Genomic DNA, 18,403 nt, shown 5'->3' with positions numbered 1-18,403 from the left:
ATATTTTGGACAATCTGATTTTCAGAGTTTGATTATGTCGTTCCACGAGACCTGCTGCCTCGGGGTGTCGGACACAATGAAACTTCCATTTATATCCTAGCAAAAGTGAAACATGTTTCATTAGTTCGGATGAGAACGGCTGGCCGTTATCTGAGTAGACGACACGTGGTAAACCATACCGTGGGAAGAATTCTCGAACTAACTGTTTGGCAGTAGTCGGGGCAGTGTAATCTGAGACGGGATACGCCTCTGTCCAACGGGAAAGAGCGCATACAACTACGAGAACATATTTGAATCCTCGACAACGTTCCATCTGGATATAATCCATCTGGAGGACTTCGAAAGGGTGATCAGGGGGCTGAAATCCACCCTGCTCTACGGGGATGCTTTTACCTGGATTAAACTGACAACATATCATACAGGTACGGACTTTTTGCTTAGCTGCTGCTCGTAAATGTTTGTTGAACCAAATGTGTTGAATGCTGTCTAGCATAGCTTTCTCTCCTAAATGCGCTGGACTATGTATGGTATTTATGACGACTTGAACCATTGAATCAGGAAGAAACCATACAGATTTCTCCTTCATCATCCATCCTTGGTCCGTTTGGATCCCTCCTGATTCAGTCCATTTCTTTATCTCGTCTGGTGTAGCATGTGTCTGTATGTCAATTACATCAAGAGCGGGATCCTTAACTGTCAGGCAATGTGTTGGTGTCGGGACTATAGTCTTTGTCATGTCAGATGTGTGAATTTGAGCAGTCTGTTTAGCTGTTCTGTCAGCTAGATCATTGCCTTGAGAAATGAAATCAGTAACTTTCGTATGAGCTTTGCATTTCATAATCGATATTGCAGTGGGTAGATGAATTGCGTCTAATAGGGCATGAATAAGGGGTCCGTGCTGAATGTGGGCACCGTGAGAAGTTAAATAACCTCTCTCTCGCCACAGCACGCCGAAGTCATGAACAACTCCGAATGCATAACGTGAATCTGTGTATATGTTAACTTTCTTATTTGTGGCTTGAATACAGGCTTGTGTCAGAGCGATGAGCTCTGCTGCTTGAGCTGACAAAGTGCTAATACAATTTGTTTCAATAACTTCAGTTTCTGTTGTGACTGCATACGCGGCCACTAACTCTCCTGTACTTGTTCTCATACATGAACCATCTACATACAACGTTAGGTCTGGATCTGACAATGGGATATCTGTCAAGTCTTGTCTAGGTTTCGTCGTGATAGTAATAACATCAATACAGTCATGTGCTAGTGGGTCTGTTCCGTTTACTGGCAAAAGTGTGGCAGGATTCAATGTTTTACAACGTCTAATCTCTATATGTGGCTGAAACAATGTTAATTCGTACCCAGTAAGTCTTGCTATGGTCAAGTGTTGTGTTTGCGTTCGGTTCAGAAGAACCTCTACTGCATGTGGTACTTGTACTGTCAATGGATGTCCTAACACTATGGCATCACTTTGTCTGATTGCTAAAGCTGTTGCTGCCACTGATTTCAGGCACGCAGGAAGAGCTTGAGCTACGGGATCTAATGTACTAGAAAAATAAGCACACGGCTTGTGTGATCCTGCTTGTTCCTGTGTGAGTACCGACAAGGCAGTACCTTCGCGTTCTGTAACAAAGAGTGTAAAATGTTTACTGTAACATGGTGTTGCTAAAACTGGTGCTTGACATAAAACTGTCTTTAAGCTTTCAAAAGCTAGTGTGTGTTCCTGGGTCCAAGGGAGGACAGTCGATGTGGCTGCCTCCTGTGTTGTCAACTGAATGAGTGATTTCGCTAGAAACGCATATTGAGGGATCCACTGCCTACAATATGAAGTGAGGCCTATAAAAGCCCGCACCTCCTTTTGTGTCTTGGGTATTGGCATGTTAGCTATTAACTGAATGCGGTCGGGTGTAAGCTGCCTTCCCTCCTTGGACAGCGAGTGACCAAGGTAAACAACTCGCTGGACACAGAATTGCAGCTTAGAAGGGGACACCTTGTGCCCCTTGTCGGCCAGAAATTGTAAAACCGTCAGTGATGCTTTTTCACATTCAGGTTCGCTTCGAGCGGTGATCAGCAGATCATCAACATACTGGAACAGTGCAGTGTTGACTGGCATGTGTATACTGTCAAGTTCTCGTTTCAGTGCTTGGCTATAGATGCTGGGGCTTTCTGTAAATCCTTGAGGTGCGCGTGTGAATTTAAAACTTCGTCCATTTAAACTAAATCCGAACAAGTATTGGCTTTCCGGATCTATTGGGACGCTGAAAAAGGCATTTTTGAGATCAATTACAGTAAAGAACGTTGCTTTGGAATCAATGGCTGTCACTAATGACGAGATATCTGGGACCACAGGAAATTGTGGCACAATGCATTTATTTAATTCGCGCAGGTCAATAACTAATCGATATACTGGCGGAGCCTTTGGATCAGTTCGTTTAAGAATCGGAATTATCGGAGAATTACATACATTGGAGTCGGTTTCCACAACCACTCCTTGGGCAATAAGCTCGTCAATGATTTGCAGTAAAGCCACTACAGCATCTGGGGGTAACCTGTATTGTCGGATTCGTGGTAATACTACTCCTGTCTTCAGTGTGACTTGATATGGTGTAATGTTCATGCAACCAACATCTGTAGGGCCTTGCGCCCATAAGTGTACAGGTAAATTCTGCAGTCGGGAATCCATGTCTCGAGACACATAGTGCCCTTTGAAATCACGTAAAAACAATCGTACTCCTTCCGGAGAGCAGCATATTATAGCTCCTAGAGCTTTCAGAGTTTTTATACCTAACAAGTTTTCTGGACATGATTTAGTGAGCAATAAATCTGTAGTTCGTGTCAAGGGACCAATCGTAAGTGGAAGAGGCTGTGATACTTCGTTAATGATAGGTTTTCCTGAAAAACCAAGGGAAATATTCTGTGAGCCTGAGAGGGGTACCCCTGGAACTTCACTACGTTTTATTGTTGTTCGGCTTGCCCCTGTATCGAGTAAAAAATTTCTGTCTTGGCCTAATAATTCACTGTGTACATAAGGTCCTTCCTGATCTACAGGAACCTCGATAAGGGGTAAGTCAACTTCCTTCTCTAGGCTGTCTCATGAGTACTGTTGATAATCAGGATAGTCATACTGTGCGGTCTGGTACATCTGTCGTGTCGTGGATTGTGTAGTAGCAATAGGTTGCGGTGGTGCAGCCGGCATAGAGTGCTGCGGAGCTGGCATGGATTGTTGCGGAGCTGGCATGGGTTGTGCATGTTGCAGGGCTCCTTGTTGGTTCTGATCCTGTCTAAGCGGACGTGGTCTTTCCTTTGTTGCACCTCTGGCGATATTGTATTTTAAGACTGGACAATCGTGTACATAATGACCTGGTTGTTTACAATAGTTGCATGTCCCTTTCACAGGACCTGCTGAGTCACTGGACTGTGTCATACCCTTTTTATGACCGTCAGCTGGAACTGTCTGGGAGACTAACATTTTCATTTTCGTGTCTTTCATTCGTCTTTGTTCATGTTCTTGTTCCTCCCTAATTCTATTGTGATGGTACTGTAACATTTGTAACATTTGTGACGGAGTGTTACCTTGCCAGGTACTCTCAAATTTCAATACTCTATTCTTAACTTGAGGCAGGGAGTTTTCAACTAACTTTGTCACAAACAGATGTGGGTATGATTCGCTATTTGCTTTTATACCACTATTTATACCAAAACATTTTTCGAATCGGACATAAAAATCACTAGTGTCTTCATCTTGCTTTTGTTTACAGGCTGAGATTGCACCCCAATCTTCCTTTTTCGTAGTTAATAAACGTGGCAATACCTGTACTAGTAAACCTGGTAGTGCTTTAGTCTTTGGCCCAAGCCCTGAACCAGGACCTCGGGCTCTCTCTTCGGTTTCTAATGCTGTCCAATCTATCTTTTGGTCTCCCACCTCCCAATCTTTTTCTTTGAGTTTCTCGTAAATGCCAGCTGGCATTAGAACCTTTAATATTTTCATAATGTCGGGGTAGGTATACTCTCCCATGAGCAACATGTCTTTAATTTCCCGGTGGAAACCCGCTGGGTCTTTGTCATGACTGGGTACCACCTTCTTCATTTCTAATAATTCTATTTTAGATATGGGCGCGTATACAAATACACGTTTAAACTGATTGTCTTCACCCTTTATTGGGTGTACTTCGCGTAAGGGATTCTGTCTATCCATATAATACGTCGTTCTTTCCTTGATGGGTAGTGAGACATGTTCTGGACATACAAAAAGAATATACTGGTTTCTGAATTCTAGTATTTCCTTGATTAAATCAGTACCTGAACCTCTCCATTTATTCGTGAGTAATTCAGTCAATATATCAGGTAAAGGACCAGGATCGGAGTGTTGGCTTTTATATAATATAAGGAGATGTTGAATCATGTATATACCAGCTAAACGCTGTTCGTCTGGGGTCAGGTTCAGAAACGTGTGTGCTAGTGTATCATCACTGTATTTTCCGGGACTGTCAGCCCATAGTACGGCTGATCTGGCTAATTCTTGTTCGTCCAATGAATCAAGTATATGACATCCTCTTCGTTCTCGAAGTAGGTTGTCAGCGGCTTGGAATAAATGTTCGGGAGATCTTATATTTATTATAGGGGTTTGGTAATGTCTGCTACTTTCTGGACGTGTTGGACGTATAGAATCATTATAGCATCTAGTCTTATTAGAGAATCTTCCTCTACCTACATAAGCCACCGTGTCTACGTATCCTGTTGGTGGTCCTGTCTCTTCCTCGTCTGTTCTGTCTGGTTCAGGCTCGTCTATCTCTAATCTTTCTTCGTGTATTCGCTCTATTTCTTTGCGGATCTTTCGACACATGGCTGCTATACATGATTGCCTATCATGTTTCCCCTCTGATATATTCTGACTCCATCTTGTAAGAATTTGCATTGCTTCCGGATCTACCCCCGGTCGGTCTTGATTTCTGATCACACAATTTATGAGGAATCGTAACAGTTCCCCTTGTATCTCTACTTTCTGATATTCCATAGCTCTGTTAATACATTCAAAATCTCGCCCTGTTTGGACAAAATGATATATATTATCTAGGTGCATAGTCATTCCTGGTAGTTTCCCTAAATACATCGCAGCTCGTCGGATACGTAATGATGCCAAGATCATTTCGTCCTCTTTGCCGGGCACAGGGTCATATCTACAATCTACAAGAAGTTCCTTAAGCGTGCGGGAATTTATAAGTTTGGGCGTACGTGGATGTGCTGATTCTTGAAAAGTAAGTTTACTTATTCGGGGTGGTGTAGAATAAACGCTGGTAGCACCTCCAGTAGCCCCATCTGGGGCACTAGGCGCGAAAGGATTCGTTGAACCTGATACAGCAACCATAGGTGTGGGCACAGCTGTAGAAACGGCTGTGAGAACAGATGTAGAAACAGATGTGCTTGCCGGAACTTGTGTCGGAATTTGTGATTGCTGAGGTACAGACACAGGGTCTTGGCGTTGAACCAAGGCAGACGCTCTATGTGGTGCGGGGTTAGCATACTCGGGAACTGCGTCGTCTAAATATGAAGAAAGAAAAACATCTTCTGCGGTTCGGGGATGCCCTTTGGGATGTACTTTTATCGGAAACAATGGGGATGGCAAGTCTTTTGGTATTTCCGGAGTAGCCTTAGGTAACCCTTCGGCCAAAAGTGGATACATACCATTCAGAAGGGCATTTCTTTGTCTGTCTACTTGTTCTGATTTCACTCGTGTACCTTCTTCAATTAATAGATTTTCTCGGACTTCATTTTAATTCTCTTTACTCTTCTCTTCCTGTCTACGTGCTTTTTCTGTACGTCTATACGATTCTTTACGCCATAATTCAATGGCGTCTTTCTGTGATTGTCTAGCTTTCTTTTTCCATAACTCTTCCTCTACTTTCACGATGCAATCTGCATCCCAGGTCCCAGCTGCGGGCCATCTCTGATTTTCTGGTAATTCCTTGGTATAGTCTACCCATAAATCAAGAAATAATACGGCCTCTAGGCCATGTTTATGATACATGAAGTACCCTGGAGTGTCCCTAGGAGGAATGGGAACAGCTTCTTCGAGTACCCCTTTTCTAGTTTTGATCTGTCTTAACTTTAAAAAGAACGGCATATTGAGAACTGATCTGATACTTGATCTTAAACACACTTAATACAGCTAAACAAAAATAATGAACAATAATGAACGGTCATTCACCCCACAATATACAGAACGTATCTAAAAACATTTAACATTTAACATTTAACACTTTAACAGTTAACGAACAACAATGATGGCCATTAGGAAACTAGTTACTTGGCATACTTGACATACTAGATATACTGCTAAACAGTACAGATACACTGCTGAAACAGTGCAGACCGGATTTGTGTACCCAAACCCGTCTTGACCGGCACAACCTATGTGCACGTCAGAAACGCCTCCCCGGTAATGGTACTCACCGGGTAGCTCGGAACAGAAGGCCTCGGAACGGAACTTGAACTTGAACTGGACCGGACTACCGGACTGGACTCGACTTGAAACTTCGGGCTCAACTTGAAACTTCAGGACTCGACTTGAAACCTCGGGACTTGGTGGGCCTCTGCATACCTCGGATCTTGCTCTCTCAGCTAGGCTCTGGTCGGGATACTTCGCACTTCTCACCGCCTCGTCTGGGTGTTGATCGCAGCCTCAGTCGCCCCCGCTTGACCGGAGGGAGATACAGGAAATCCTGCTGGTACGCGTTGTTGTCCGTCCAGCTGTGGCAGGAGACCGGGCCTGCAACGCACCACCGGCGCGTGAGATGAGAAAGTGTCCCTGTTCGGGCGCCATTCATGTGGTAAATAATTTAATTACTGGGACTTAATTTGATACGGAAAGATAATACAAATAACTCAGTAAAATAAGAGGCAGAATCCGTGGTATTAGAGGTTCGGAATGGGCTTTATTCCAACGCTGATTCGAATCAGGGATTCCAAGTTCCATCACCACGAAGGTTCAGGAAGTGAAAGACAAAGCATTATTGATAGGTAACAACATATATACGAAAAGCATTTACATTAAGACAAATGCAAGAGGCGTAACAGCTGATAATACAGATAAGAATACACATACGTAATGAAAAGAGGCGTAATAGGGCGTAACAGAGAAACGTCATTGGTTGTGATGTCACAAATAGGTGGATCTATGAGATAATTTCGCAGTATCAGCAGAAATACTTGGCAGAGATGCGCGCGCAGCAGCATGACGTGTGATTGACGTGCAACTAGGGGGTGAAGGGGACTTGACATTTAGCTCTACATGTGGAGACAAGAAGTCTGAGGGTCAAGTCAACCTAATCCCAAATCATATCTAACATCCTATGTTTAAAGAACTATGTTATCCCTAAAGGAAGGTTTCTTGGGATAGAATCTTATTCTATACTGACTGTGCGTGCGTGTACAAGCGTCTAAGTGTCTACACTAGATGCGAGGGCAGGAATCTTCCATAGAAACAGGGCTATGAATTACTTGCATAGTGACAGAGAAGTCGGGCCTTTGCTCGGTAGCTGGCAGAATGTTTACTTAAACTACTAGACAGGAATGCTTTGGGCAGGGAGCGAAGCAGATAATCTTTGAAGGTGAAATACAGTTGTTGGCAGGCAGACAGGCCGAAGTCAGGCACCGTTAGCTGCGCAGGGAGTAGGACAAAGTTCATGGATACAGATGCGAGCTCATGCTGGAGCTGTCAGAAGTAGAAAGCAGGGAAAGGCTTGATGGCAGAATCAGGGCCTAACTCGCCTGAACTGCAAAAGGGAGTAACTGAGCCATACAAAGTCGGTGGCCTTTCGTACTTAGGAACGGAATATCCGACCCATTCATGGCGGGTCTGAAAGGTGACATGTGACGGTGGACGCACATGTGTTTGCGTCTTCATAACTGGAACTGGAAGGAACATACATGTACTTGTAACATATACATGGAACCGTTGGGGTCTAAGATAGGGGACACAATGGATCATGAAAATTCATATTTCCACAGGACGGGGCCCTTCAAAGTGGTCGAACGCAAGAGCCCCGTCACCTATCTCATCGATATGGAATCTCCCCGGAACCCCCTCCGGGTCCTCCACACTAACAGACTCAAGCCCCACTTTGTGCGCTCGGAGCTCAGCCTCCTGATGGCTACGGACAGTGGAGCGGAAGAAGACTCCGAGCCTCTCCCTGATCTCCTAAAGACTCAGGAGAAAGATGGTTCCGTGGACGGGGTCCGGCTCTCCGATGCCCTCACCCCAGAGCAGCGCCAAGGCTGCCGGGACCTCCTGCTGCAGTTTGCTACCTTGTTTTCCCTCACCCCAGGGGTCACCCCCTGGTGCTTGCACGACGTGGACACTGGGGACAGTCCCCCTATCAGACACCGGGCATACCGCGTACCAGATCGGGTGCGGGCCTGTATCCAAGAAGAAGTATCCAAGATGCTCACGCTCAGGGTCATCGAGCCCTCGGATAGCCCCTGGGCCAGCCCGGTCGTGCTGGTCCCCAAAGCTGCTGCCCCCGGCACCACTCCTGAACTCCGATTCTGCGTCGACTATCGGGGCTTGAATGCTGTCACCAGGACCGACGCTCATCCCATCCCCCGAGCGGATGAATTGATCGACCGCATGGGGGCTGCCCGCTACCTCAGCATCTTCGACCTGACAGCGGGCTACTGGCAGATCGGTCTCACACCCCGGGCCCAAGAACGGTCCGCCTTTTCTACCCCCGATGGCCACTACCACTTCAAGGTCATGCCCTTCGGCATGAAGAATGCCCCCGCTACTTTTCAGCGACTAGTGAACCAGGTCTTGGCGGGGCTCGAGGAGTTCAGCGCCGCCTACCTGGACGATATTGCTGTGTACAGCTGCCACTGGTCCGACCACCTCCACCACCTCCGAGAGGTCCTGCAGGCCCTCCAGCGGGCCGGCCTCACAATCAAGGCCGGCAAGTGCCAAATTGGTCAGGGATCAGTGACCTACCTCGGACACCAGGTGGGAAGCGGTCTGGTGGCCCCTCTGCAACTCAAAATCGCTGCCATCCAGTCCTGGCAGCCCCCAGTCACGCAGACCGAGGTCCGAGCCTTCTTGGGGCTCACCGGCTACTACCGGCGGTTCGTGAGGGACTATGGCAGCATTGTGGGGCCCCTCACGGGGCTCACATCCAAAAACCACCCGAAGAAGGTTAACTGGACCCCAGACTGTCAAGCGGCCTTCGAGACGCTGAAGGCCGCCCTGTGCACCGCCCCTGTGCTCCAGGCCCCCGATTACAGTCGGGAATTCATTGTGCAAACGGATGCCTCCGACCATGGCATCGGGGCGGTCCTCTCCCAGCTGAACTCCGAGGGACTTGACCAACCGGTGGCCTTCATCAGCAGACGCCTCCTGGCCCGAGAACAGCGCTGGAGCACAATCGAGAGGGAGGCCTTCGCAGTGGTGTGGGCCCTCAAAAAGCTCCGGCCCTATCTCTTCGGTACCCACTTCCGGGTGCAAACAGATCATCGACCCCTGCAGTGGCTAATGCAGATGCGGGGGGAAAACCCCAAACTATTGCGCTGGTCCATCTCCCTGCAGGGGATGGACTTCACTGTGGAACATCGACCGGGCCAAGACCACGCCAACGCAGATGGCCTGTCACGCTTTTTCCGCCTCGACGAGGAGAGTCCCCAAGAGGATGGGTGACTCTCCCCGCCTTCAGCTGGGGGGGACGCATGTTGGACAGGCCACATGAAGGGCTTGCTCCCTCCCCGCATGACAGGGCCCAAGCCCCGGCCCTCCAGGTGTTACCCACAGAAACAACCCGCACCCCGTCTCCCGACGGAACTCCTGCCCCCGGACATCTATGTATCATGGGGCCGAACCACTACCGGCTTCCCCGGCCGGACCAGCCGCCATCTTGGACACTGCACCAAGAGGCCGCGTGGCCTCCGCTCGACCCTAACCCTGGGCCTGGCCAGGCCCCGACATCCCGGCACCACCATCCACCCAGGAGGTGAACAGACCACTTGGCAGGTCGATGGGAGAAAGAAGTGTCGATGGCTCTCCCCCGCCAGGTGCCGATCGCCCTCCAGCTCCCCCGGGCGCTGGCTCCACCCCCCTGCTGGGTGTCTGGACTCCCTCATCCCGGACCTCCCGACCTCCAAGTGCGAGGGTCCGGACATCAAAGGGCGCCAGACCTATAACTAGGGCAGCTCCAGAGCAGGAAGGCAGTTGTATCCTGGAGTCGAGAGACACCGAGAAGAACTCATCCTTGACGGACTACCGGCGCTGCCGTAGCCCTGCCTTGTGAACTGTCGTCCTGCCTGCTGGCGCTGCCGCGGCCTTCTACATCCTCCATCCTCGTTGGGACCTGCTGGCGCTGCCGCGGACCGTTGTAACTACTACCTTTGTCGGGACCTGCTGGCGCTGCCGCGGACCGTTGTAACCACCACCGTCGTCGGGACCTGCTGGCGCTGCCGCGGACCGTTGTAACCACCACCTTCATCGGGACCTGCTGGCGCTGCCGCGGTCCGTGTACCGACCACCTTCATCGGGACCTGCTGGCGCTGCCGCGGACCGTGTAACGACCACCTTCACCGGGACCTGCTGGCGCTGCCGCGGCCCATCCCAGCTAGAACACCGAGCTCGAGGATTGTGAGCTATCCATCATCGCATCTACCAGATTGGTAACCAGACTGTCCCGCTACCCCCTTTTCCAAACCAAGAGACTAAAATCGAGGGGACCCCTGAGTCCAGACCTCCTTGTACCATTCCATCGTACCTTAAGAAATCGCTTATAAAGAACGTTAAATCCTATCCTTGTGTGGTGTACATCTGTGGGGGGGAAGTTACTCGTCTGTGCGATCGCTGGAGGCGGCTCTCCCCGGAGACCTCTCCCCTTGTCCTCGGCCGACCCTCCCGGTCCGTCTAACAGTGTCCTGGATGTACCCTTGTGAAAAAATTGATGTCGGTTGGAAAGGTAGGAGGAGAGAAAGTGATGGACTGTGCCTGTGAATCCCTTTAGAGACAACTGAGAGATTCACCAATATCAGGAGGCATAGTTCATTTGGGTCATCTTCATTTGCTCATTATGCAAATGCATAAAACCTGTATGGTAAACAATTGAATTATTTTCCCTAGGGTACATTAAGAAATTAATTTCTAAAGATATATCTCCTTTCTGGCTGTTGTTTCCAAGATTACCTTTGTATCTTTCATGAGTGCTGAATTTCTGACTTAGTTCAGCCTTGCGAGGCCAGCTTGCAATGCAAGGAAACCTCAGCACTGAAACACTTATTAAATTCAGTGTCGACTCTGACAGAGCATTGTACATATTGTACTGGAGTGTCTGTAATCTGATTTTATCTTTGTTGCTCTCCAACTGCTGACTAATTCTTCATATCAGGCACACAGGAGCTTATGCTCAATGTTAGGGGGCAAAGACAATGCAAACCAATAAAATATATTCGTGCTCAGCATGAATTACAGGTGCTAAAAATATATAGAAGATCAATCTGAAAACATAATATTAGAGACCAGCATATGCATTTTAATATGCATTAGCAGTTGATAATACATCTATTTACTCCTGAATAAGGCATAGGTTCATGTACACTGCACAATTATCTGTAAATCATTTATCCTTGTGCTTCTATAATCTATAATCTAAAATGTTGACTGTATTGTATATAACATTTCTCATACAATGTGTTGAACCATTCAATCATGTTCTCCCACCTTTACCGTGGTTGTTTGCCAGTCTTCCCTTTCTCTGTGTCACATTTAGTTTACTTGTTTTTCCTTTGCCTTCTCCTTCCAGTTCTGAAGGGACCATTCTCTATCATCCTTTGATCCTCCTACTTCGTTTCCTTTCCCCTATTTCACCTTCTTCCGTACCATATTTTGGCTTATGCTCCGTATTCTCTCCTTTTCATTCCCACATACTCATGCACCTGGCACCTTGATTTTATCCTCTCTTTGTGCCTGTGTGATTTTCCCTTAGATCCACTTTCTATTCCCCTTTTTTTAAATTAGAAATATCCTTTTAGCTGTTCCGATGCTTTATAGTCCTTTTCTATCTGCACAGTTTACAGGGCTTGTTAGCTTTTCCTATGCATTCCTCCCTTTCTACTGCATTACACTGCATACTTTTTCTTTGTTTGTAATCCTTGTTTGATTTCATGTTCGGTCATAATTTGTCTAATTAATTTTGCAAATAGTTTTTCTTTTGTGGCATTCATTTTCAAGATGTTCCTCCTGTGATATAATGCCTTTCTCTCTCCCGCATAGGCAGGTGCTCTTTACTTAGTCCATGATCTTCTGTGATCAAATAAAGGGTTTCATTTATATCTGTTGGTACATGTGTAGTCGCATCAGATATTGCAGCAGTTGGAGAATTCTGATTGTTAAAATGTTGTACATATTGCCATCAAATCTAAATTATGTAATCATTATGGGCCATATGTATCAAGCTTTTTTCCCGTTTGCAAATGGGCAGATTCTCAGAATCTGCCTGTTTGTAAATGGGAAAAAGCCTTTTGGGATGTATCATCCTAAAAGTAAGGGTGGGCGTAGTTCGCGAAGTAGCACTTCGCGAAGCTACGCAAAGTGAAGTTCGCACTACGCGAGCTACGCGTAGCACTTCGCGAACTGCGAAGTAACATGTTCGCACTGTGCAAGATGTTGTTTTCAATGATTGCACAGTGCGGACAAGCAACCGGCACTGTGCAATCATTGAAAATGGCATCTTGCACAGTGCGAGCTGTAGTTTTCTGCTGCTCGAGTAGATTTTTACTCGAGCTGCAGCTTTCTCAACGCGAACTGGTAGTTTCTCATCGCGAGCGGTCGCGAGCATACGCGACCCCTCGCAATGAGAAACCTGACCTTCTCGCGTTGGGAATCTCGCCGGGAGGTTTATTTTCCATGCTCGCGATCGCGAACAAGGAAAAAGTCTCGCCAGGATGTCATTTTGCTTGCTCGCGGTCGCCAACTTGACGTTGAGGACCGCGAGCAAGCATAAAATGACCGCAGCACTACGCAACACTACGCTACGCGTGTTCGCACTGTGCTACGTGCAGTTCGCGTAGCGCGAACTTCGCAAACTACGCGAGCGTAGCGTAGTGCTTCGCCCAGGCCTACCTAAAAGGCCGTCGCAAAATAGAGATATGCAAAATTTGCACTTCTTTATTTTGCGAATGCAATTAAGGAATTGCAAATTGCGATTCCTTAAATGCAATTCTGGAAGCACCAGAAATTTGCTATTTGGTCTTAAGGAATTGCAAATTACCACCAACTTCAAGTTGGTGGTAATTTGTGATTTTCTTTTAAAAAAGCACTTTTTGGATTTTTTTAAAGTGCCATATGTAGCACATTCATGACCTTGGGGCATGTATGAGCGCAAAATGTGCACACATGCATATTTCAGGGGTGCAACAGGGTGTCCTTTTGGCACCCTTGCAACCTTTAAGTTGCATTCTCAATTTGCGATTCTCTAATTGGTAATCGCAAATTGAGAATGTCTTCCCATTCATTCCTATGGGCCTCCTAGCCCATTAAAATGAATGGAAAGGTGTTCCTTATTTGCGAATCTCAATTTGCGATTCGCAAATAAGTAATATGTAGGATTCGCAACATTTTTAGCAAATCCTACATGCATTGCATATTGCGATTCTCTAAATGCGATTCGCTAAAAATCGCCATTTGAGAATCGCAAAACACTTTTTTGATACATATGGCCCTATGTTTTTGATTTTACTTTTTAATGGTTTGGTTTCTTGCATGACATTTTCCTCTGCACTGGCAAGGAGACTGATAGTGAATATTATGAAACATTAAACCTTCCATAATGAACTAAACAGCTTTTAGTTTTGATTATCTCCCCCTCAGGTTCTAATCTATATAGGAACACATTTCTTCAGTTCATATTTCCAAGTATACGAAAAGAGGATTTAATCAATCAGTCTTTTTAAATTTTTATTCCAATGACTTTATTGGCTGCATGGTTTTATTAATCAATATATGTGCAAACTGTGCAGTTTTCTCATGTCACACACAATGCATTTCGGGTAAATACCCAATAAACTCGCAGGAATTAAAATTACCAAAACCTAATGATTCAATCCACATCTAGCTGGAGATATTAACTGATGAAATACATGAATTGATATGGGTTACAAGCTCCCTGGGGTTTGGGGGGGGAATTGTAATTTAAACTAATATACATTTGGTTCATTGTGGACGATTTCTGTTACCCTTGACTGAGGAGGGGATACCCCCAGCATGCTAAAATAGTAAATTATGGGCTAAATTGATATAAGTATAGAGTGTGAGATATTGGATTTTGGTGTTTCTTGAAAGATTAAAGCTTCCCCATGTCGAATTTTGCAAAACAAAATCTAATTCAGGTTTAATAGTAATTGCCACAATACTTTTAATGTGACAATATTTTCTTTGAAGACCAAGGAATTGAGGACATCCCTTACAAGAGAGGGAGTAAAATTGCTCTCCAAGCCTATGTTTTTCACAGCTCTCCATTTAGGAGACATCTAAACAATTTGCAGATATTCTGAATTGATAACATTTTTTCTGATTTTAGGTACACTAATGAGCAAACATGTATAACGGTCACCTCGGAGTAGGGCTGAGCCCACCAATCACATATCACTTATTTACACTGTACAAGGCGTGACAGATATCAAGCTAAAGCTCATTGGCCTTTAAGGGAAAAGTTTCATAAACCAAAGACAATTTCTGTTGAGTCACTGATACTCCCCAATCATTATCAATTTCTTAAGTACTCTTCATATTGTTCAGTGTTCTCATGCCATCCTTTATGACAGCACCAAATTAAAGACCTCACTTACAAGAAAAATAAAATCTAGCATTTAGCTAAGTATTTTTATAAGTTGCAATTCTGGACTAAATCAGAATGTAAGCATACTTTGTTATGGCACTACTGTAAAAGAAATGCATACTTTCTTTTAAAGGAAATGTTCATGAAGAAATTACTCGTGTTATTAAACCAGGGCAAGTGCCCAGTGTGCAAGATCGGAAAAACATGCCCTACACAGATGCAGTGGCACATGAAATACAGAGATTTGCAAATATTCTTCCATTGAATGTATCCCGTGCCACCATCACTGATGTGCACTTCAGAGGATACTGCATACCTAAGGTAAGTTTAGATAGCATGTGAGCTGAAGAATCTTAGATAAGAATAATAATAACAACAAAAATTGTAATAGTAGTAGTAATAATAAGAACAATCCTAATAACTTTCTTTTATTTAGCGCTTCATAACATATTTATTGTTTCATAACACTGTAAAAAACAGATATTGCTTATACCCAATTTGACGATACAAAATGTATTAACAGTATCGGTGTCAAGGTTAATGAAGGTGAGAAGCCCCATGGCTGATGTCTCAGTGTGTGGTATATTGTTGTGTAGAGGTTCCTTGTTAAACACCATGTAACACCATGTAATTCTTGCTTACTCTGTCTGCTTTGGAGATGCTGATAGCAACAGCTGTAGAGGACCCTGGTGAAAACCAGGAGGCATATTTACAAGCCCCTAATGCCACTGAAGCATCACTTGTTGTGACCCTCCGGTGGCATTGCACCATTTCACATATTTATAAGGTGAAGCTAAGCAACTTAATGTGGCTTACCGCCACCTTGTAAATATGCCCCTTTCCGCAGCAGTCTTCTGTGGCAAAAGGGGATGTAGTGGGTGTTGCTTTGGGTGATCCACCACAACACCCATTGCTTTTTGAAAATGCCCCATATTTACAAGGCTGGGGCAGCGCCAGAATCGACAGCCAGGGAATGCCTGGTCTTAGAATGGCGATACGAGGGGAAATTAATAATTTCTCCTCGTTTTTTGCTCTTTCTGTGTGTGCTGCAGAGCAAATCGCCATTGTTGATGTTCCTTCCTGCACATAAACAATCACCCCTGCACAGAAACAATCACCCCCGCAGCGCAGGCAGCTTTTTAGCACCAGCGATAGGGGAAACACAGGGGAGCGCCATATTTTTATAAACAAGGCGCATCCCTTCATTTAATAAATGTCAGAGCGTGGAGTTGCCAAATTTGGCATAACACTACGCTCTGGCATTTTTTTGTAGATATGCCCCAGGTGTCCTGTGTACTGTCTGGTACTATCTCAGTTAAATGCCTCAACCCCTCCTCACCAGATCCTGGTTTCTGTAATCCATTCTTAACCAGACTCCACACACCAAACAGTACAGACCCTAATCTTTTATCTACTTCTATTGAAAGCTATTTCTATTAAAGACCATACTGCAAGACAATAGGCACAGAGCTGGTAGACACTAATGAGAAAATAGGCAGTTCCTGGAAAGATAAACTCTGTTCCCTGCAGTACTATAGAGAGTTGGACATTCTTACTCACAAGCAATCACCTACCAGAGTGAAGGTTGTTTCATTTGGAGTCTATGACCCTTATACCTTCTTCAAACATATTGTGTTTCTTCATTTCTAATGGGAGAGTACCAGTACTTTTCTTTTAAAAACATCTGTCCATTTAAACAAGTGGTGTTGGGGATTCCAACTGGCAGGAACCGTCTGTAAGAATGGTGGATGTGTTGTGACCTCACCTGCATGTTCACAACAATCACATCTTGCTCTTTCCAGATTTTATTGCTGAGACTCAGTTCAAGAGGAAGTTGTTTTGGAGCCCCAACAAGTACTTGTGAGGCTTGGCTAGTCACATTCACCTTGGTGTATGGACGCGCTGAAGATGTTGCTTGAAGGGAGGTCAGGTGTCTTCACTTGAAATGAAATGAAATTATGATTTCTAAAGCGCACTACTACCTGCGGGTGTCTAGGCGCTGACTTCCAAAAAGGGTGGGCCAGGGTAAAGAGTAACACCAGACATCAGTGAGGCACAGGAGAAGTGGTAGTAAGCTAGTTGTTAAATAGCCAAGTTTTAAGAGCTTTACGAAAAGTGAGCAGATTTTTTGAGGTATTGAGTGTTAGCGACATTAGAGTTTGGCAGTGGCCATTGCAAAGCTCTTGCTTCCCCAGGTAGCTCTTTTAAACTTGGGAACAACCAAATTAGCCTGGGAGGCAGATCTTAAGGTTCTGGAAGGGATGTAACAATGGAAGAATTGCTTAATAGAAATTGGACCCTCAAAATGGAGGGCCTTAAAGGCTATGCACAGGGACTTGAACATAACCCTCTTTTTGACCGGGAGCCAGTGGAGTAGGTGGAGAGACTTGGACACTGACTTATCTTTTGAAATTCCAAAAAGCAACCTGGCAACCGCATTCTGGACCATTTGTAGTATGCCCAGAGCTTTCTTATGGGAAGTCAGAAGACCCCATTACAGTAGACTTTTTGAAAAGACTAGTTCAGTAATCACTGCTTTGCGTAGGTCCAGAGGGATATAAGGGAAAACCTTCCTAAGAGATTTAAAGATGAAGAAGCATGACACGGTGATGGCATTGGCATGACCCACAAAGGACCGTTTTTCATCAAACTGTACTCCCAGATTTTTCACCTTTGGCACAGGAGTGGGGGGGGGGGGGGTGCACCCATTTCTTGAGGCCACCAGCTAGGGGACCAAAATGATGGTTGATTACCAAGAGTAGCACCTCAGTTTTATCTGAGTTCAACTTCAGACAATTGTTGGACATCCAACTCCCAATCTGTAGCATACAGTTCTGGAAGCATTTAGCTGTGTTATCAGCATTCTCTGTGACTGACACTACAATTTGGGTGTCGTCAGCATAAGAGACAACCTAGCAGCCAAGACCTTTGATCAGTGAAGCCAGAGGTGTTACGTACAGATTAAAAAGGGTGGGACTCAGTGTCGACCCTTGTGGTACACTACAGGGAAGGGGGAAAGATGTAGACCTGTGACCGTTATATTCCACGAACTGCGTTCTGTCAGTGAGAAATGAGCTGAGGATCTTAAGAGCAGTACCTCTAACTCCTATCTCAAACAACCGATTGATAAGGAGTTGATGGCTAACAGTATTGAACGCAGCAGAGAGATCTAACAAAATTAGGGCAGTGTTCCCTCCTTTATCTAAAATTGTTCTGACATATTCTGCGGCTGTGATCAAGGCTGTCTCAATGCTATGTTGGCTTCTAAAGCCAAACTGAGAGGAATCCAGTAACTCGTGATCCTGGATAAATAGCGAGAGCTCAGTGTTTTATAGCTTTCTCGATCAGTTTGGCCAGAAAGGGAAGTCGAGACATTGGCCTGTAATTATTGGGATTATCAGCATCCAGATTAGGTTTTTTTCAAAGAGGAAGAATTGATGCAACTTTCCAACTTTTGGGGAGGTATCCAGACTGGAGAATTTGATTAAAAATCCCCAAGAGATATCCAGGACCTATGACTGATCCGAGCTGCTAAACTCTAGGCAGACATGGGTCAAAAGGCGAACCTGACTTAATTT

At 45.4% G+C, this 18,403-nt stretch overlaps 1 protein-coding gene across 1 annotated transcript in view; it reads left to right on the top strand.

The window, feature by feature from the left end:
- LOC146796631 (cytochrome P450 2K1-like) overlaps positions 1 to 18,403 on the top strand; it is an 84,467-nt gene that overhangs the window by 54,584 nt on the left and 11,480 nt on the right. The window contains exon 7 of the mRNA XM_085629298.1: positions 14,959 to 15,146. Within this exon, the coding sequence (XP_085485424.1) occupies positions 14,959 to 15,146 (188 nt within the window). The remainder of the gene's footprint in view (positions 1 to 14,958; positions 15,147 to 18,403) is intronic.

The sequence above is a fragment of the Triturus cristatus genome, chromosome 10 (genome assembly GCF_964204655.1).
Source record: "Triturus cristatus chromosome 10, aTriCri1.1, whole genome shotgun sequence".
NCBI classification, from domain to species: Eukaryota; Metazoa; Chordata; class Amphibia; order Caudata; family Salamandridae; genus Triturus; species Triturus cristatus.
Note: the sequence above shows the minus strand (reverse complement) of the source record. Positions and strands in the feature narration are given on the sequence as shown.